The sequence below is a fragment of the Taudactylus pleione genome, unplaced genomic scaffold, assembly GCF_031769625.1.
Source record: "Taudactylus pleione unplaced genomic scaffold, aTauple2 ptg000214l, whole genome shotgun sequence".
NCBI lineage: Eukaryota > Metazoa > Chordata > Amphibia > Anura > Myobatrachidae > Taudactylus > Taudactylus pleione.
The window spans coordinates 15,760,873-15,782,999 of NW_028284616.1; the positions used below are offsets into that span (position 1 = coordinate 15,760,873).

The 22,127-nt window shown below is 46.2% G+C and overlaps 1 protein-coding gene across 2 annotated transcripts in view; it reads right to left on the reverse strand.

Annotated features, from left to right (window-relative positions):
* Positions 1-22,127, reverse strand: part of NWD1 (NACHT and WD repeat domain containing 1) — an 88,828-nt gene that overhangs the window by 61,888 nt on the left and 4,813 nt on the right. For both annotated transcript variants that reach the window (XR_015879279.1, XM_088478566.1), the window contains exons 4-7: positions 5,794-6,148; positions 4,244-4,593; positions 958-1,278; positions 272-870 (exon numbers count right to left, since the gene is read on the reverse strand). Coding sequence is in view for 1 of the 2 variants with exons in the window: in XM_088478566.1 (XP_088334692.1) it covers positions 272-870; positions 958-1,278; positions 4,244-4,593; positions 5,794-6,148 (1,625 nt within the window). In the remaining variant the exon portion in view is untranslated. The remainder of the gene's footprint in view (positions 1-271; positions 871-957; positions 1,279-4,243; positions 4,594-5,793; positions 6,149-22,127) is intronic.

Consider the following 22,127-nt stretch of genomic DNA (forward strand, 5'->3'; position numbering starts at 1 on the left):
TCTTTTAATTTACAGTATAGTACTTTAACCCTTCTCTCCCTTCCTGCTGTGTTTCAGTACATATTTCCAACTCTATTGGTTCTAATTTACTTTGTTGGAGTTTAAAATCGAAGAAAAATACAAGAATTTGTACATTTGCCGCCTTACGGAAATAAAGATAAAAGGGACAGAATATGACTTAAATGATTACTTTTTAGCATTTGAAAGAAGGTTTTTGAACCCCATCCATTCAGACAATGACTCACGTGAATTGTAATGTGCAGTAACCAACCTGGATGCCACAATATAACCCAATGCGTGAGACACCAATAGTTTGCCATGAAGCTTTTCCAGCCGCTGGTACAAATGTAGCACAGCTTCCTTTGTACTGGTTGCAATATGAAGCTCTGAGGAGGGCGTGTAAGATAACCATCTCTTGGCCTCATCGAATGCCAGTTTAAGGAGCAGTGGTTGTCCACATTTTCTGAAACTGTCCAAGACAATTTTATGTTGAGCAGGTGTTAATTTGCGCCCAGCTGAAGTCATAAGCATTTCAATCACCTGGCCACCTTGTTCAGTGGTGAGTGGTTGAACTTCCAAATAAGAAGTTACATCTATGATGTTCTCTCGTAAAGTGTTCAGTATGCCTCCCTCTTCAGGCAATGTGGACAACACGATGTGTACATTGGTAGGACACTCTTTTGGCAACCAGTGAAGGTGATGGGCACCTTCTGATGGGGAGAGTTGATCTAGTGAATCCAGGAACAGCACCAAAGTCTCTGTCTTTCTGTGAGATACTGTTGTGATAATTTGATGAAAAAATCTTACTGTCTCATTGTAAATATTAGTGACCTGGGCAGTAGGTGGTGGCAGATCAAAACCTAAGCATACCTTAGTAGAAAAACAAGGAGATGTCATAAGACCACAGCAGTCTCCAAAAAATATATAAAGACAGGAAAAATATTTTAGCATACTCACCTGATAGCAAATACTCTTGAGAACATCATGGATTTCTGAGCTTTGAGGTGATGTTCCTAGAAGTCGCTGTACCAACACATGATGCCCATTGCTGGACTGTCTAAGCATCTCAAAAGCCTTACACATCAATGCAGTTTTTCCAGACCCAGACACTCCATAGATGACAAGAGGAGGTCGCACATGGTCACCCCTCTCTTTAATTTGTCCTAAGATACTTTGTAGCATCTCCTGACGTCCACAAAATACTTCCGACTTTTCACGAGACAGGCCCTGGTGATGAGTTACCTCCTGCATCAACCCTGCTAACCAAGTATGTTTTTTCTGAAAGCCAATGAGAAAATTATTAGTATTTTTTTTTTTTTACTTAATACATTTTTTGGGAGAAAAAAACTGTACAAATTATGCAAAACATACAAACTAAGATATTTTCATATAATAAATGTGAGACGGATGAACAATTGGAGAGAAGAAAAGAAAGAAAAAAGGAAAACATTAATGAAGGGCACAAAATGAGAAATGTCTTGATTCTAAAACACCAACAGATTATTCTGACTAAAGGAAGTAAAGAACTACAAGATGTGGTAGAATGAGTAATATGGTAATCATACAAAAGGCTGCATTTTAGAAACGGGGAAGAGGATTTTGTGAAATATTTAAAACTCAGTGTTTCCATATTATAGCTACGTTGGATATTAAAGACGATTTGAAGTCTGATCAGGTCTCTTCCAATGTTGGGCTATTGCCGCTCTTGTGGCTATTACAATGTGGCCAATAACGTATTTAGTATGGGATGAGATGGAAGGTGGGCATTGATGCAGAAGGGCTATCTCTGGGAGGAGGAGCAATAACTCTGCAGCAACCATATGTATGTATTAAAGTATGTATCAAAGAGCCCACTATAACACAATTTCTCCGGCAAAGGTTAGAGGAAGTGGGACAGATTTTGTGTAATCTTTCAGGAGTAAAATAAGTTTTATGGATAACCTTAAACAGCATTTCAGAGTAATTTATACATTTAGATATTTTAAATACATTTTTAAAAGAAAATTATTTTTAAAATAATTAATTTTTTATTTATTTTGATATTTCCTCATACACTTTTTCCAAATCTGCTAAAAGTACACTTTAGATTTTTACATAGGTTGAAATCAATCTTTAATATATACTAATTGTGTTGATCCATCCCCAATTTTTTTTGTCTGTGCAGTGGTTGCCTGACACTGTTGCTACTCTGTTTTCTGCCAACTAGTAATACTAAGTCCTTTTCTATGTCAGTGTTAAGGGGCACATTCACTAGACTATCTACTCCCTGTCCAATCTCTAAACGATTTTCCCTTGATTTTTTTCCCTTGAAATTTTATTTTTCAGTCTGAACGATTTGCAAACGATTTGCAAACGATCTTCAATAGATCAAGTGAAAGTGACCTGCATGTTCAGTCGACTGACGAGACGATCAAACGACCAGCGGGAGCGCGCATCGTTGATCGTTAACGACCAAACACTGCACGATTTATAAATTATTTTTAAACGACTGAACGATAACGACGTCGTTATCAATCAATCGCCTGCTAAAATCGTGTAGTGGATGCCCCCCTTTACACATTTTCATACCATTTAATGGGTACATAGTAAAGGTAAGACCACGGCCTAGGTGCAAAATGGCATATTTATCTACATTCATTTACAACTACCTTTTTAACAACACAGTTTGCTATATTGTTTAAGTCTTTGTCATCCTCTGTGTTAATAACCCTACATAGCTTAGTGCAGTCAGAAAATGCTGACACATTCTAAGAATCTGCAAGGTCAGTAATAAAAAAATCAAATGCTGATCCCTGTGGTACACTAGTAATAACTTTAGCCCAGTCTTAATGTTGGACATATATGCAAGACAAAAGGTAGGCTTGTCTTCTGTACTTCAACCAGTTCTCTACCATGGACATACTACTGAGTTCTCATCTTATGTACCAGACTAGTATGTGGAACAATATCGAGTGCATTTGCAAAATCCAATAATAGCACACCAATCTACCAATATCCAGTTTGACATATAGCTCATACAATTAATCATATTTGTGCCATGATTGGTCCCTCATAAAACCATACTGACAATGTGTTAGGAAATTATTTACTACAATACATTTTATAATTGCATCTCTCAGGATCGCCTCAAATAATTTACCCAAGACGGAAGTCAGAATCCAGGGTCTATAATTTCAAGGTAAGTATTTAATTCCCTTTTAACAATTGGTACGACATCTACTTTCCATCAGTCTTGTGCCACAGACCCAGTTATGTAGAAGTCCATAACTTTAATGAACAGAGGTCTATTAATTTATTCACTTAATTTAGTACACGTAGGTGAATGCCAGGGAGCCAGAGTACTTTATCTGTTACAATGTTGTTTAGCCATGACTACATCTCTCCTATTTTATACAAGAAATATTTAATGGTGTGGATGGGCTATTGCTACAAACCCATTTCCTAGTATTTTTATCTCCTTTATGAAAACAGATCAGGGGTAGACTGGGCATGGTGGAAGGGTGGCATATACAGCCCTGGTTCTATAATTTTACAGGTGCCAATATGCTGGGACAGCCATAGATATTTTGGTTGTGTAGTTCTAGTAGGGCCAAAGACAAAAGTAAATAATGGCTGCAAGAGTCTGCTGTCACCATTAGTGCCACTTTCTAAAATACTATTTTTACATTATTACTCCAACACGCACCCTCCAGGAGTTTTGGGAGGAAGTCCAGTACGGGGCTTGTATTTCCTTGGTGGAAGCAGTTTTTTTCCCTGTGGGTTCAATACCCCTAGAGAATCCAGCCCAGTCCTACTATGTGGATGAACAGCCTGCCATAGTCTGTTTTGTCCCCCCCACCAGCCCAGGCTATGACCAAAGGGGCTCATATTCGAGGAACAACTTATGCCGGACTTTTTTCATTTACTTTCTTAAATTTTTTATACACATGTAAGATGGAAGTCATCCTTATCAAGATGCTTAAGATACCTGCAGCTGAAAAAAGGAGTAAGAGCACAATTTATTAGTCTGCATTTTTCAAATAAGTTCACTATACAAAATTGAATTTAACTCTAAATAGTACCAAGTCCATCACTGTCACCCCTTCTAATAGGTTTATTTACAACTTGCCTTTGAAAATAGATAAAAATCAGCCTTGTTTTTTCATTTTTCTTTCTTTACCAAAGCCAGTTGCTTCATTGTCCTCATTTAAATGATAAATATTACAGTATTCAGTGCATTGCACTTCCAGTTTTCCATTATTACCTGTGAATCTGGTAGGTCCATTTCATTTCTGGATAAACAACTTAGTATCTGGTGATTAACCACAGCAATGACTTGGTCACAGAGCTCCTGCAGGTAAGTTGTCTTAGACGTCTGGTTACTTATCTCAACAGTATGCGTCTTTACTTTCTCTGGGTGCTCCTGTAGAATCCAGGATTTTAGATCTCCTAAAAGTTCTCGAGCTTCTGTATCTGGGCTTCCATCTTCTCTAACATCGATAAGTGACTTATCTCCACAGAAATTCATATCTTTCACTTCTCTGAAGAAAATAGTAGAGCCTGCCTCAGTGGTACCACATTCCGAGAGTCCACAGTCAATCTCCCATTCTGTCACTGAAACATAGCATGAAGAACAGTAAATAGGAACCACACTTTGGACTAACTGAGCTACAAATCAACAAAATATTGTCAGGTATCATAAATAAAAATAGATCTTGTTTAGCAGTATAGTTCAGCAACAAATTAGGTTGTTCTTCACCTCAAGTGAGTGCCAATAGACAGCTAGGAATGTCTATGCTCTAATATATTAATCTGAGGGCAAACCTCACAAGGTTGTTATAAATAAAAAAAAAATTGGCACAAGTAATATTGATTATACTCTTCCACTTAACAAAAATTAGTACAAAAAGGTGCCTCAAGCAGAAGAAGGAATCCTGTGTATCTTCAAAATGGGAATTGTATATAAAGCTTGGGATCTCTTCCTTTGTAGCTTCTCCTATGTCCAACGATTCTTCATTGGGATTAGCCGTTTTGCAGGCCCATTATCACCAATTAATAGAGAATAGTTACAGTATGCAGGCCCATTATCACCAGAGAATAGTTACAGTATGCAGAAGACTAATTTTTGCCTAATTTACCACCAATAGGACATCAGGAAGATATTCAGACCTCATTTTCATAAAGTGTTTCTCAACATTTCAAAGAAGTGTAATGATACTAGAGTACAGGACATCTTTGATCGCCAGAATCAGAACGTATCCCATACAGGCATGCAATGTTGCAATGTGAACTGAAAATGTGAGCAGTTAGAAAGAATTTTCCATTACCAGGTTTCACATGCAGTGCTCTTTAGCTACTAGATAAGTACATTCCATGCATGTTTTAGCAAGCTCCATGCCCTGATGTAACCTCTTACACACAGGTTACTTTATGGATCAGTTCAACTGCTCAAAGCTCTCAGCAACTGAGACCAGTACAAATGACAAATAGTAGATACATGCACAAATTAATTTAGAGGCTTCTAAATTCATAAATTAGCTGAATGTGTGCAATGGGCTTAATGACTGTAAATATGTCTTTGCTAACAATTATGTATATCTTTACAGACAGCTACTCACCATATGTGACTACTGTTTCTAATGGACCAAATCAACCAATGTGCTAAGGGAGGTACTCAGTCAAAGGTTCACAAGCCTAAACAGATTATGCAAATAAACAGTGTAGTACTGTTGTTACGGTATTGTGAATACTGTGATAGGAGATATAAAACAAAACTTAATAATACATGAATACTATAGATATGTAAAAACAAACCTGATTTATAATATTTGTGTTTTTGCTTCAGTGTAATTAATCCTTCTCTATGTGCATCTTGTGCAGCTAAGCGCAGTGCCCAAGACAGTCGTCTCTCTATTTCTCTCCACTCCTTGACCTCCTTTGCCTGAAGCTCTGCATGGGATGGGTTAGTATCAGAAAAGTAAGGCAGATGAACTGTGATTGGTTGAAATACATAACAAGGAGGAACAGCATTCATGTCTTTCCAAAACCAGTGTGCCACAAGCTGTGCTTCGGCGTCATCCTTGAGTATCTTCTTGTAAAGGATGTTAAATTCTTCTTCATCAATAACTCGAGGAATGGGTCGAAAGCCATAGCGGTTACCAATTAAACCCTTTTGGGAGGAAAAAGAACAACCATGATAGATAGATACTGTAGGTAGATAGATAGAAAGATAGATGATAGACAGATGATAGATAGATAGAGAGAGAGAGATAGAGAGATACATACTGTAGTAGTGGGCACAAAACAAACTCTCAAAGTCCATTCAGTTGGTATTAATCAGGGTTACATGTGAGATTAGCACAGTGGGCACACTAAGGAGTAAATTTACTAAGGTTCGATTTTGCATATTGAGTGATTTGGTATTCCATTTGCATTCGATTTTGCATTTGGGTATTTACTAAAGGCCAAATCGAATGTAAAATCGAATTTCAAATCAAATTTTAGTAAAATCGACCTCAAATCGAACATCGAGAAAACATTGGTACTTTTACATAGACCAACACACAAATCCCTTATTTACTATCATTCGATTTGAAATCGAACACAAAATCGAACTTCAAATCCCCAAATGAATAGACTTGCTTCATGCTTTCAATTTGAACATGAGCAGGTCGGATTGACACAGATACATGCAGACATCAGTGAGATGCCTGCATGTATCTGACTGTAAAAATCAAATAAAGAGTTAAATGTAGAAAAAAAATTACATGAGGTACCCCCCCCCCCCCCAAAAACAGAACCAGCCCTGGACTTTGCAAAGCCAGTTCTGGTTGTTTAAGTACACGGAAAAAAATACGTAGGGTTCCATTGTACTTAATACAACCAGCACTGGGCTCTGGGAACCAGTCCTGGTTCTGGAATTACAGGGAAAAAATTGCGTAGGGTCTCCCTGTAATTCCCAAAACCAGCACTGGACCCTTTCTAGCAAGGGACTGATGCCACAGCCAGGGGAGCCCTATAACCGGGCTCCCCATCCGCAGCATCAGCCCTGACCGCTAGTCAGCCCAGGCCAGGGATCCATGGGGAGTTGGGGTCCCCCAATAAAGGGGTCTCCCTCTCCAGGGCACCCCTAGCCTAGGCTGATAGCCCGTGGCTATCCCCGCCACCCCTGGGCGGCAGGTTGATTGTGTAAATGTAGTGTAAAAATAGAAGAATAAAAACATTGTCTTTACAGTAGAACAGCAGGTCCCAGCAAGCCTCCCCCGCATGCTGGTACTTGGAGAACCACAAGTACCAGCATGCGGGGCATTAAGGGCCCACTGGTACCTGTAGTTCACCTGTAATGAAATGTTGAATTAAACACACACACACCGTACAAATCGAACAGCAAATCACCGTTCAAAACCAAACCAAATCGAATTCGATTTGAGAAATGCTTCTTAAATAAATTATTAGTAAATGAGGGATTTGAACTTTTGATTTGAGTCGGTTTTAGGTGAGCTAAATCAAACTTCAAAACGAAAGTCAAATCGACCCTTAGTAAATTTACCCCTAAAAGACAGATTGTCCAATCCATTTAAAATAGTAGTGTTCCTCCTGTAAATGTACGGGAAATCTGGCAATAAAAGATAGGCTACTTTGTTGATTCTCATCTCAGAATTCAGCTCTGAGGATATGTTTAGATTTTTGTCCCTTTATCCAAATATCATGCTTTTACTATAATATTTTAAACACTAGTAAAATCATATTAACAGATGTAGGGATGGAAAATATAATTTTTAATAAACCCACACAGATTTGCGCTTAAGTCTATGGGCTCTATTTACTACAATCCGCATATTGAATGCAGATTGTAGTGTGATATTACCGAGGCAATATCACTGGGATTTACTATAAATCCATTGCAGGGACAGAGCTTGTGATAAAGCTCTGTCCCTGCGGATCCCATCCGCACTCTAGTCGCGGTATTTTCGGAAAAAGTACCGCGACTAAGAGCCCGCGCATGCGCCGACCCACCGTCGCTGCTAACCCCCACCGACGCTAAGCCCCACCCCCCGCGATCGCGGACCCTCGCGACCCCCCCCCTCCCTTCATTACACTTACCTGCATCCTCCTGGCCTCCGGTGATCTTCTCCGGGCTTCCCGATCAGGTGATCTCCCATACTGCACTGGGACCCGATCACCTGATGACCGAGCCGCAGTGCACTATGGGAGACCAGCTGACCGGAGAGGAGCCATCACCGGAGGCCCGATCACCGGTCCCTGGATTCAGGTAAGTAAAAAAAAAATGTTTAAATTTTTTTTTTTTTACAGCAATCAGCTTACGGTCTGTTTAGACCACATAGCTGATTACTGGTACCGGCTCCCGCCTCTGCTCTCCCCGTTAGAGCAGAGTGGGAGCCCGGTAACTGGGGGAGACCCTGGATAACGCCACCTCCAGGTGGCGTTATTATCACAGGGCTTCCCCCGGTATTTTTTTACAATTTATTTTTAGTAACTCTGGTCGGATCACATTTCCCATTACAATTATGGGAAATGCGATCTGCTTTACTAAAAATAAGTGATACTTAGGGCTTGGAGTAGAATTTTACTAATTCTACTCCAATTGCCCTGTAATAACTACAGGTGAAACTAAAATAATGTGAAAAGGGTGTGAAAACACCCTTTTTCACTTTATTTTAGTAAAAATAATGTTAATAAATAGAGCCCTATAAGTCAAAAGGCATTTGGTTTCAGTAGCTGCTTTTAGATGTTGAATGCTCTATTTAATTTCTTTCACAGAGTCCCGACTGCATTTTTTTTTTTTTTTTGTAAAACTTTATTTGTGGAAGCAAAGAACACCATACACCAATTTTGTCACATCAATCAGTATAAATCAGTGGCATAACAAATGACTTACATACAAGTAATCAATACATTAGACTTTTCTAGAACAACATATATCCGTATATAATTATGTTATAATCTTATTTCACGATTCAACTAAGATTATAAACTCCCGCCTGCATTTTTAAATGTTAGTTTCCACTGCATCTTAAACACAATTGGTGTCACTGACATTTTTCTAATTTTTCCTTTTTTTTTCTTCTTGCTACTAACAGTTATATGTGAATAACTTCCCTTAAGTTAGTCAGTGTAATATATCATTTGCTTTCTGTATTTTTAGATTTACAATTTAATTTCAATTCAAGCTAATAAATGTTTACAGAAACAAAATATTAATTTGGGAAGACCAGGCATGCGGTGGTACAGTAAACATGGTAGGATGTGACAAGAGGGAGATTATGGAGGTCATTTATAAAATGCAAAACAACCACTCTGTAGTCTATAAAGCTTGGACCCACCATGCACCTTGTGCAAATGGGACTAGACTCCCACTGGGAACAAGATGTCCACAATTGCAGAGGTGCAGTAGTTTGCCTTAGTATTGCTGTGCTTGACCATTACACCTAAACAAAAGCACTTGAATTCTGAACCAGCTCAGAGCTGGTGAGTTCTCATCCTATACTTTAATTAAGTAAAACAGTATCCATGTACAATGCACTGTTTAAAATTAAAACTCAATTTAGGTTTTCTTTATCCTATATTAAATACACTGAAGTGCCAAAAGTCATTGGATTGCAGTATGTTAAGACAATGGTAGATGGCGTCACCATACTGTGATGTCTTGGAAATGCCCAAACCTGCATCAGTTATAATCTGACATCTTGTAAGTCAGTTTGAACACCAGCTAGGCTGCTCATTATACGGTGCCGTGAATTATCAGAGTTTGAATGGGGCATGATAATAGGTGCCCGCGGATGGGACATGGCACTTCCGAAAATATGTGGACATTTAACATTCCTCAATCTATGGTGTCAAGTGTTTACCGGCAATACCTAATGAACAGCATTACCACCCACCATAGACAGTGCAGTGACCATGGGTGCTTAATGATCGTGACTATGATCGTGACCAGCGGCGTCTGGCCAGAATTGTCCATGGTAACAGCATAAGCAACACTGGCTCATATCACATCCACATTCAATGCAGGAGGTACTAGATACATATCCAGCAGGTCAGTGCAGCGTTCTTCAGCTTCCTTGGAATATGTAAGCAGAAGACCCAACAGAGTACCCCTGTTTACACTATGACACCTCATCTGGGCTTGTGATGTTGTTAAATGTACTCTGGAGGACTGGCAACATGTGGCATGGTCCGATGAGTCACGGTTCCAGTTATGTCGGGATGCTGCTACCTCCTGTTAGGATCTGTGGTAGCAGCATATTGTTTGCAGTTCCAGTCTTGATTGCTGTTGTGGTTCTGCACTAATTACTACCTGCTGTGTGCAGTATAAGGTGCAGGCATTGATTCTCCTGTATGTGCAAAGCCAACGTCTGTCATCAAGGGAGACTTGCTCTGATTGGGCTGTGTCTCTGTTAAATTCCAGCCAGCCCTGCACTCCATGCCAGTGATAGAGTTACTCGTGCTTCCGGTTATGTCAGTCTCCTGTTCTACAGTCGAGTTCCAGAGTCCAGTCTGCTGTGTTATTTCTCTGCCGTTTGCTCCATCCAAGCGGCACGCTTTGCATTTCATCTGCCGCGTGCTGCTTGTATCATCAAGGCAGCACGGTGTGCACCCTAGCCACAGCCGTGTGTGTCATCTCAGTAGTTAAAAGTGCACTACCATCCCAGGTGCACGTCAGCGTCAGGCGGCTTGTGTCAACCCAGCGACACTGGTTGCATCCATGCGTCCCTACTGCACAATCCAGCGCATCGACGCCAGTGTCAACCCGGTGGCACTGGTAGCTACTCAGCGTCCAAAGTGCATCATCCGGCGCACCAACGCCAGTGTCAACCCAGTGGCGCTGGTAGCAACTCAGCGTCCAGAGTGCGTCGCCCTGTGCACCACCACCAGTGTCAACCAGGCGACACAGGTAAATCTTGTCTAGTCAGTATGCACATTCCATCGGAAACCATTCAGCCCAGAGGCTGCCACCGGCCTAAAGGCCGCATCTCAACTTATAGGCCCACAGGCCTCATCCAGCCCAAAGGCTGCTACCGGCCCAAATGAATGAATGTCATCTAATAGGCCACAGGCCTCATCCAGCCCAGAGGCTGCTACCAGCCCAAAGGCCTCATCTTATCTAATAGGGCCACTGGCCTCGTCCAGCCCGAAGGCTGCTACATGCATCACCACTTATTGGCCCACACGCCCATCCAGCCCAGGGGCTGCTACTGGCCCCAAAGGCTGCACCACAACCAATTGGCTTTTAAGCTACATTTGGAGCCAGCTCTTCCAGCCCTTCAGGCAACCACCCAGCCGCATCCAGCCAAGGAATTCCAGGCCTCAAGGCTGAGCAGGACTTTCCTCTTGGCTACCACTGAGCCATAACAGGAGCATTCTGGAGAGCTCCGATGAATGGTGTGGCCACAACGTTCACCCGACATGAATCCAATCGAGCATTTATGGGATGTGGTGGAGAGGTCCATTCGCACCCAAGACCCTACACCTACAAATATCAGGGAGCTGTGGGAAGCTATTCAGAAGGTATGCATCAACATCTCTCCAAAGGTCTTCTGTCCACTTGTGGAATCGATGCCACGTTGAGTTGCTACACTTCGCCGGGCTAGAGGGCGTCCTACGCGATACTAGGCATCTATCCCATGACTTTTGGCACTTCAATGTAAACTTTATTTTTTAAAGTAATGTGTAAATTAAATAATTTAAACTACAGATATTTAATAAATACATGTTAATTTTTTTTTTTTTTACATTTAATTATAAAACTAATGATTATCTCTATTTTGTTTTAAGCCACATAGTTGCTTCGATTTTGTGTCCTACCTATTCATAGCTTTCTTATGTATACAATTTTTTTATTGTTTGAGCACATATAATCACTGATCTATATATAGATGACTTTACCCTTCCCCTTACATACTTGTATGTAATGACAGTTATTATAAATATAGGAGCTCATTCATACCCGCTCGCTAGATATGTTCGCTCGCACCCTGCATATGCAAATCCAGCACACGCCCAGCAAGGCAGGCGATCGCACGGCAAGGCATTAGCATGCCCACTATGTCTTGGCGTGCGGTCACTTTGTGTATGAAAACGCCCACCAGCAATTCCTAAGACGCCCACTTGTGCACGTCATCTCCTGGAAGTGCATGAAAACATTGGTACATTGAGCACCATCGGAAGCAATCGCTTGAGGTTGACTATACTCTGCCGCAAGCACTGCGATCACTTCAATGTGAAATACAACCAAGTGAAGTGTACTATGATGCTGCCTTTTAATTATGCACGCCTCTGAAACGGCATTGAAACACATAGGCATGCCTGCGTTCGCACCTCCACTCCCCCGTTTCTAGTGGACTGCCCCTGTTACCACCCACAAACGGCTTCTTCTGTCACTCACTCTGCTGGGCTGTCTATGCGCAGCAAGCGATTGCTTCCCGAGCGCTTGCACTGGTTCACACACGCGCATCGTGATGCATACGCATGCGCAGATTGCAACTATCGGCCAGCTACGAGCGATCACATCCTAGCGAGTGAGTCTGAATCAGCTCCATAGTAATTTACCTGTTAGTTGGAGAATTTAACTAGCCAGATAAGTGTGCTGGTATATGTGACACTTTCCTTTTTCTTTCATAACACTTATTAAGGACATTTCCTTGTCAGGCATTCCATGTGTATGATTAGCAACAGAATCTCTGATTGGAATATCAGGAGTCCAGATTACACCGGAGGTCTGATTCTGAGTCATATGCAAACTACACGCAATGGCAATGTTTACGTAGTTGTGATTATTCGCTACTGCCCATACATGAAAGATTCAGAAAACCCAGAAGGCGCTTATATTACCCTGAGTTATGTATAAATGTGCTACTGAGATTGACTTGGACAGTATCAGAAATTGAGTGTCAAAAGATGGGTGTTCCTGGGCGTTGATTGGAGGGTGGCCTGAAGTGAATGCAAAAAAAAAAAAAGTGAGGGAAAGAAAAAAACGTTGGAAGAGGGCCCTGTTTGTGAGAGCTTCCAATCTAAAGCGGAGGGGTAGACAGACAGGGGTAACGGGATACAGTCAGGATACCGGCAGGTGCTATACTGCCCGCCGATATCCTGACAATGATAGGCCGACAGGGAACTAAAGATAGGTGTCAAAATCCCGATGCCTATCATTAGCCCCACTACAAAATCCCGACACCCGGCATACCGAACGAAGGTAAGCCGGGTGTCTTAGCATCTAGCCGCGCGGGTGGGGGGAGGGTTAGGTATAGGGACCCCCGGGGGGACTTAGGTTTAAGCACCCCCCCTGGGAGGGTTAGGGTAGGGAAAGGGGGGATTAGGGTTAGGCACCACTAGGGGGGGTTAGGCACCCCCCGGGAGGGTTAGGTTTAGGGTGCGGGGAGCGGGGGTTAGGTTTAGGCACTAATGGGGGGAGGTTAGCGTTAGGCACTAGGGTGGAGGATAGGGTTAGGCACCACTACGGGAGGGTTATGGTTAGGTGGGGGGGGAGAGGGGAGGGTTAGGATACTTACCAGCCGCAGTCGGGAATTAGGTCCGTCACTGTTCTGCTGTCTGTATTTTATCCGGAGGCTATTCAGCCGCCGGCATTAAATACCGATTCCGGGGTAACAGTGGAGAGAGACAGTGAGCAAAAGCATAGAGCAGTGGGTTAGGATGAGAGCTGGATGGCTTTGATAAAATATGAGATATGGTAAGAACTTACCCTTGTTATCTCTATTTCTACGAAGTCCATAGGGTTCCACAGGATACCTTGGGTATAGGTGTGACGTCAGTCGCAGGGCACCAAAGAGTTAAGCTTTCAGCCTCCCAGGATGCACTAGGTCCCCCTCCTATACCCCGCCCCCGGGCCAAGGCACCTCAGTTAGTTACCAAGCCATAGGCCGGAGGAGGAGAAGGAAGAGAGAGAACAAAGATCTGGACACATACAAGAATCACATTCTCACCAGAGGGAGACGGAAAACCGGTGACCAGAGCAAAGCCCATCTGCAGCACAGGTGCGACAGGGCGGGAGTCCTGTGGAACCCTATGGACTTCGTAGAAATAGAGATAACAAGGGTAAGTTCTTACCATATCTCATATTTTCTACTTCAGGGTCCATAGGGTATCCACAGGATACCTTGGGGATGTCCCAAAGCAGTATCCTTTAAGGGTGGGGACGCTCCTGTGCAGAAAGGAGAATCCGCCGCCCGAAGGAAGCATCCTGAGAGGCGAAGGTGTCAAACCTGTAATACCTCACGAAGGTATGGACAGAAGACCACGTAGCAGCCTTGCAGATCTGAACTGCCGAGGCACCACGTCGAGCTGCCCACGAAGGACCCACAGACCTAGTGGAATGAGCCTTCAGAGAAGGAGGGACCGGTAGGCCTTCATGAAGATAAGCTTCAGAAATAGCCATACGGATCCAGGCTGCCAAAGTTTGCTTTGAAGCAGGCCAACCCTTTTTACGGAAGCCAAAGAGGACAAACAAAGCGTCCGACTTCCTAAACGAAGAAGTGCGGTCAACATAAGTCCTTAAGGCCCGCACAACATCCAAAGAGGCCTCACCCACGGAAAGACCCGGTGAGTTAAAGGCCGGAACAACTATTTCCTCGTTAATATGAAACTGGGAAATAACTTTGGGAAGAAACTCGGGCCGAGTGCGGAGCACTGCCCTGTTCCCATAAAAAACCAAGAAAGGGGGTCTACAAGAAAGAGCCCCTAACTCAGAAACACGTCTGGCCGAAGCAATGGCCAGAAGGAAAACAGTCTTAGCTGTTAGCCATTTAAGATCCACTGAGCCCAGTGGTTCAAACGGCGGTCCTTGGAGAGCCCTCAGGACCACAGCCAAATCCCAAGGCGCCACAGGTGGAACAAAGGGCGGCTGAATGCGGAGAACACCCTGCATAAAGGTGCGCACATCCGGGATTGTAGCAATCCTACGGTGAAACCAGACAGATAGGGCCGAAACCTGTACCTTCAAAGAAGCAAGGCGAAGCCCATGATCTAGTCCCGCTTGCAGGAAGGCGAGAATCCGAGACAGACGAAACTCCCGCGGTGCATAACCTCTCGGTCGACACCACTGGAAGAACGTATGCCACACGCGATGGTATATCCTCGCGGAAGACGGTTTCCGAGCTCGTAACATGGTACGCACCACAGAGCTGGAAAACCCCCGGGACCTCAGCATGGCCGTCTCAACAGCCACGCCGTCAAAGACAGCCGAGTCAGGTCCGGGTGAAGGCAAGGACCCTGAGACAGAAGGTCCGGTCGTAGCGGCAACCGCAGAGGAATGTCCACGGACAGACCCTGAAGGTCTGAGAACCAGTGCCGTCTGGGCCACGCGGGAGCTATCAACAGGAGCGTCCCTCCTTCCTGTTTGAATTTCCGGATTACCCGTGGAAGAAGGGAGACCGGAGGGAACAGGTATGCGAACCGGAACGTCCACCGGACGGACAGAGCATCCACCAGAGACGCCCCTTCGTCTCTTGTGCGAGACCCGTACACCGGCAACTTGTTGTTGTGCCGGGACGCTATGAGGTCGATTTCTGGAAGACCCCACCTGTCCACCAGTAGTTGAAAAACGTCCGGGTGCAGGGACCATTCCCCCGGATGAACGTCCTGGCGACTTAGAAAGTCCGCCTCCCAATTGAGCACTCCCGGGATGAAGACCGCTGATATGGCCGGAAGATTGCGCTCCGCCCAAACCAGGATCCGAGAGACCTCTACGAGAGCCGCCCGACTGCGAGTTCCTCCTTGCCTGTTTATGTAGGCCACGGTGGTAGCGTTGTCCGACTGGACCTGCACCGGGCGACCCTGGAGAAACCGCTGTGCCTGCTGGAGAGCATTGAAGACCGCACGGAGTTCCAAGATATTTATTGGAAGCTCCGCTTCTGTCGGCGTCCACCTGCCCTGGAACAAGTGTGGACCCGAAACTGCTCCCCAGCCCCGAAGACTGGCGTCCGTTGTCAACAGGACCCAATTTGGAACCCAGAACGGACGTCCCTTGTTGAGGTGGGTCGTCTGTAACCACCACGTAAGGGACAGGCGAACCTCCTGGGTGAGCACAATCGTCTGGGACTTCAGAGACTGAGTCAGCCCGTTCCACTTGGACAGGATCAGGTGCTGCAGAGGTCTGGAGTGAAACTGGGCGTATTCCACCATGTCGAACACCGACACCATGGAGCCCAGTAACCTCATCGCCGAGTGTAAGGACACCCGGCGGCTGTGCAGACAACTGCGCACCCTTGACTGTAAAGCAGAGATCTTGTCCTCCGTCACGAAGATCCTTTGCTGTCCCGAGTCCAATAAGGCTCCAAGATGCAGAATCCTCCGAGACGGGATTAGAGTGGACTTCTGCCAGTTGATTAGCCAGCCGTGCCGTTGCAGCAGTGCAATGGTCAGGTCCAAGTGGCGTAACAGGAGCTCTGGAGATCCTGCCACCAATAACAGGTCGTCCAAATACGGCAACATGCGGACTCCCTGCAGCCGCAGAGAAGCCGCCATGACCGCCATCACCTTGGTGAAAACACGTGGTGCTGTTGCCAGGCCAAAAGGTAACGCCCGAAACTGGAAGTGGTCGCTGCTGATTGCAAACCTGAGGAACTGTTGATGGCGCCAAAGAATAGGGACATGCAGGTAAGCGTCCTGTATGTCCAATGACACCAAGTAGTCCCCAGGTTCCAGCGCCAGAATGATGGACCGTAGGGTCTCCATCCGAAACTTCGGGACCCGCAAAGACTTGTTGAGTGCTTTGAGGTTGAGAATCGGACGATATGACCCATTGGGTTTCTGTACCAAAAATAGATTTGAATAGAAACCCTGGCCCCTCTGGGAGAATGGAACCGCCACTATAACTCCAGCCTGGAGCATAGTGTGCAATACCTTCCGCAGCTCCGTAGCCTTGTTCCGGTCTGATGGGAGACCCGTGGTGAAGAAGCGAGCCGGGGGTCTGTGCCGGAAGGAGAGGGCGTATCCGTGGGAAACCACCTCCAGAACCCAAGTGTCTGTCGTAGTGGTCGACCAACACTGGGCGAACTGTAGCAGGCGGCCTCCCACCCTGGGATCCCCCAAAGGGAGGCCCGGACCGTCAGGCCGCAGGCTTGCCATCTGGCTTGGGGGCCGGACGTCTGGTACTCCATGCCTGCTTCCGGGGCTTGACCGATTTCTTAGGGCCAGCCTGTCGAGGAAACGACTGTGGTTTGGGCCTGCCCTGGGCCCTAGATGACCGAAAGGACGATGGTCCCGAACCAGAAGGAGCAGCGGCCGACGGGAGACAGGCAGATTTGGCTGCCGCCAGCGTGGCCACAATCTTATCCAGATCCGGACCGAAGAGAACTTCTCCGGTAAACGGCAACGCTTCCAGACCTTTCTTGGAATCTGCGTCCGCCTTCCAGGATCGCAGCCACAAGGTGCGACGAGCAGCTACCGCTGCTGAAGAAATTCTAGACACCAGAGTACTAATGTCTAGAGCCGCCTCGTTGATGTAGGTGGCCGAATCACGGAGATTGCCAATCAACTCCGCCTGATCGGCCGGACAGTCGGATTCAAAAGAAGCCTCTAATGAATCCGCCCAGCGCTCCATCGCTCTGGCAACCCAGCAAATGGCCATAGCCGGCCGTGCTGCCCCCCCAGCAAGGGAATAAGCGGACTTCAGGCAGATTTCTACCTTGCGGTCCGTAGCATCCTTAAGGGAGGACATGGATGGCATCGGCAATGTGGCACTACGGACAAGACGGGTCACGTGAGAATCCACCTGTGGAGGGGATTCCCACTTCGCAAAATAATTATCCGCGAACGGATAAGCCACCGCCAGGCGTCTCTGCGGCTGGTATCTTTTGCCAGGTTGTTTCCACGCCTCCTCTAAATGGTCCACCAACTGACCCGAAAGAGGAAAGACTGTGGCATCGCCCTTCACATCTTTGAAAAAGGCATACTTAGATTTAGCCGCTGGGGGAACTTCGTCCTCAATCACCAAGGCTGTGCGGACCGCCCGAATAAGTCCAGGAATATATACTTTGGACTTAGCATCAGCGTCCTTAGTATGGAGAGGTTCCTGATCGTAAGGATCTAGAATCTCCCCATCATCAGACGTCCCTTCGTCATCCTCATAAGGAGCGGACAGAGACGCCACCGGCCTTTTATGAGACCGCATCACAGACTCCCCTTGCAACACATCCGACAAGTGCTGTACAGAACTCGTCAGGGAGTTAACCCACGCTGGCTCCTGAGAACCCGGGAGCGGGGAAATAGGGAGACTGTGGGGTACCACCAATTGTCGTGGGAACCCCTGCATGGGTGACGACACCACAGACTGCTGGGACAAACCCATCGGAGTAAACGCGGGCTGCGGAGCTAACTGGCCCACTAAAGCTGTTAACGCCTGAGCGAAACAAGCCCAGGGCGGCTCCTGTACCGGTGCTGTAACCGTAATAGGCCGCGCCATGGACAAACACTGCCGGCAAAGGCCCTCCGCGCTACCCTCCCCCTCCGCTAACAGTACTTTGCACGTGGTACACTGTAGCCGGAGGGGAAAATCACTTTCAGACATGATGGCACCACGTATGTGACCTCTCTCACCAATTAAGTATTAAATAGGCGAGAGACCACCCTGCAGCACCGCACCGCAAGGGCTTTAGCAGAAAGAACAGGGACAGTAATAAAGCTGACAGTTTAGAGAAGAAAAGATTACAGGCAGCAGCGCTAGCACAGTCACATACAATGCAGAAAAATAACAATTCCTGCACTAACAGCGCTGATCACTCAACTACACAGACACAGGGCCTGGTAGGACACAGCGCTGCATACACAGACCTGACCACAGCGGAGGAGAGGTATGCGGGGGGACCCAGACCACGATGCTTCCGTCCAGCGCTTCCAGCAGCGTTCACCATGCGTTCTGGAGAAGATGGCCGCCGAGGAGCAGAGAGGAGGCTGGCCTGGGGGAGGAGCGCTGCCACAGGACCAGTCGGCAGCATGCAGAGAGGGCTGTGTGCAGCGGGGGAGGCGCCGGCTGTGAGACAGGGAAGGCGCGCTCCCCTGGCATGCATTTAACCCCTGGGACGCCGCAGCGCTACCGCTCTGCTGCGGTCCGCTGTCCCAGGGGGTAGTGGAAGCGCAGGTTGGTCGCCTGGCTCCACGCTGCAGCCAGTCCCCAGGGAGCCCCCTGCCTGGGGACTTAGGACCATGTGATCAGCGGGGACCCACCGCGGGACCCCGCTGCTTACCTCTGTCCCCCTTGAATCCGGCCATGGTCCGGAGCATCTGGGGTCACCGCTAGCTGTGACCCCAGACGCCCACCAGCATCCCCGGATCAGTACCGGCGTTCTGGTACCGGCGGGGTGTAGGGAAGACAGCATGGACGTCAGGACTGACTGTCCATGCTGTTCATCCAGATGTGCAGCCACAGCTGCATGAAGAATAAGCTTCAGGGGCTCTTCTAGCCCCCACTCCAACAGGTGCACCCGACTCCGGCCGGGCACCAAACTAAACTGAGGTGCCTTGGCCCGGGGGCGGGGTATAGGAGGGGGACCTAGTGCATCCTGGGAGGCTGAAAGCTTAACTCTTTGGTGCCCTGCGACTGACGTCACACCTATACCCAAGGTATCCTGTGGATACCCTATGGACCCTGAAGTAGAAAGTACTGGGTCTTGAGAGCCCGTTGATGGAGAGCCTAATAGGGAGGGGAATACAGATTCATAGGTAAGGAGCAGCACGGGCAATATCTTGGAGGGTAGAGTGGGAAGAAGTAATCAGTTGGGAGAAGAGGTGGCATTCATGTGTATCAAGATATATAAGGCTAGAGATGTAAATAGGAGAGGATTAGGTGAAGGCTTGTAAGCGAGTGTGAGAAGTTTGACTTGGTTTCTTTTTGTATTGGAAGGGGAGCCAATGTAGGACTTGTAGGAGAGTGGATGCAAATTTAGTGCATTTGGAGAGGAAGATGAGCCGGGAAGTAGCACTGAGGACAGATTGTAGTGGAACGAGATGGAAGTCAGGCAGGCCATATAAGAGGAGGTTACAGTAGTCCAGCCTGGAGATTACCAGTGAGTGGATGATGGTCTTAATTGCCTCCAAGGTGAGAAAGTTTCTGATTCTGTAGATACTTTTCAGTTGGAAACCGCAGGACTGTGAGAGGTATTGGGTGTGTGGTTTGAAAGAGAGTCAAGGATAACTCCTAGAGGAGATGGTGTGTTGTTAATAGATAAAGAAATTGAGGGAGGTGAAGATATTCAGGAGGGTGGGAAGATTGTCAGCTCCGTTTTAGACATGTTAAGTTTAACAAAGCACTGGGACTTCCAGGAAGAGATTGCAGAGAGGCAGTTGGAGATATGAGTGTGGATAGAGGAGGAAAGGTCAGGGGAGGGGAGGTAGCTCTGAGTGTCATCAGCATAGTCATGATATTGGAGGCCAAAAGAGCTGATGATCTCATCCAAAGAGGAAGTATGGAGGGAGACTAGGAGAGTTCCAAAAACAGAACCTTGGGGGACACTTACTGGTAGAGGAAGTGGGGGGTAGGAGAGTCATGAGAGGAGAAGGAACGGTCAGAAAGGTAGGACATCAGCCATGGATTTGCAGGAGGAGAGGGTGGTCCACAGTGTCAAAAGCTGCAGAGAAGTCAAGGAGAGTGAGCAAAGAACAGTGGATTTGGCAGCAAGGAGGTCAATGGTGACTTTAGAGAGGACAGTTTCTGTGGAGTGAAGAGGACGAAGGCCATACTCAAATGGGTCAAGCAGGGAGTGGGAGGAAAGAAAGATGGTGAGGCGGTTGTAGAATATATGCACAAAGAATTTGGAGGCAAGGGGAGAAGAGAGATGTGGCAGTAGCTAGAGAGAGTGTCAGGATCAAGGGTAGGTCTTTAAGAATGGGGAGACAAGGGCATGGTTGAATGCAGTTGGGAAATTTCCAGATGAAAGGGAGAGACACGGATGGGTAAGATGGGAACAGGCAGCAGGAGAGAGGGAGCACAGGAGGGAGGGGATATGGTCAAGGGGGAAGTGAAAGAGGTAGGCAGCTGAATTAGGGCCACAATTTAATCTCCAGATTCTGCAACTCCCCAGTAAAAAGGAGGGTGAGGATGGGGAGAGGCAAGGTGGAAAAAAGGGGGTGGGGTGCTGAGGGCCTGGTGGGATTTGATGTCCTGACATATAGATTACATTTTTATGTAAAGTGGGTGGCAAAGTCAAGGGCAGAAAGTGAGGAGAGGAGACGAGGATGGGGGCAGAGGAGGGAGTTGAAATGGCGAAGAGGCGACAGGAGTTGGAGGTAAAGGGCAGCACTGTAGGTTGAGAGCATACATTTGAAATGGAATAAATCTGCACTGGAGGGCAAATTCCTCTGCTGACAAGAACACTTTTGGAGGTATATGGTGCATTTGGAATGCAAAGGTTGAGGTATGGACCTGCAAAGGTGAGTAGTGACAGAATAAGGGAGCAACAGTCAAGTGCAGAATAAGGGAGTCATTGTATAGGCAAACAGCTTGGTCAGGGCAGGTTGAGATAAACAATGGAGGGAGAGAAGGGAGGATAAGGTTATTGCGCTGATGGTGAATTGCCTAGAACCACTGGCAGTGTTACAGCGTAGACAGATGCAGAAGGCGGATGTCTCGGGCCTTGTACAATAAAACGCATGCTAGTATACAAGAAGAAGGATGAATCTAGAATTTGCATATTTTGCAAACGCAACTCTGGCAACAGACACTAGAGCGGACGCAGCAGTGTCCACCTCTGAATTAGACCATGTGTGCGCTCTAATTCTAAAGGTGACAGACTTAACTGTAGTTTGCCTCCTATTGCACATATTCCTATATACACCAGCACGGCTGCCAAACATATCTGACTAACCACACATTAGATTTGTTTATACAATTGCTTTTGAAATATCCCCAGAGGAGGTTTTGCTGAAGTTTGTGTTATGAAGTTAAAGATACCCAAGAGAGGTTTGTTATCTTTCATCAGTAATGTGAAAGGGCAGGTAATTGCACAATTTTGTTCACTACAGTCTTGAACATTTTAATGTGTCTTCTATACGTATTGATACTAGACTAGATTGTGGGCAGGTTAACAATTTTTTTTGTTAAGTCACAAAGTGGTTCCTGGTCTCTGACGGAAGGGTGTGCTAGGCTAAGGTACACACACACTAAGGGGTGGTGGAGC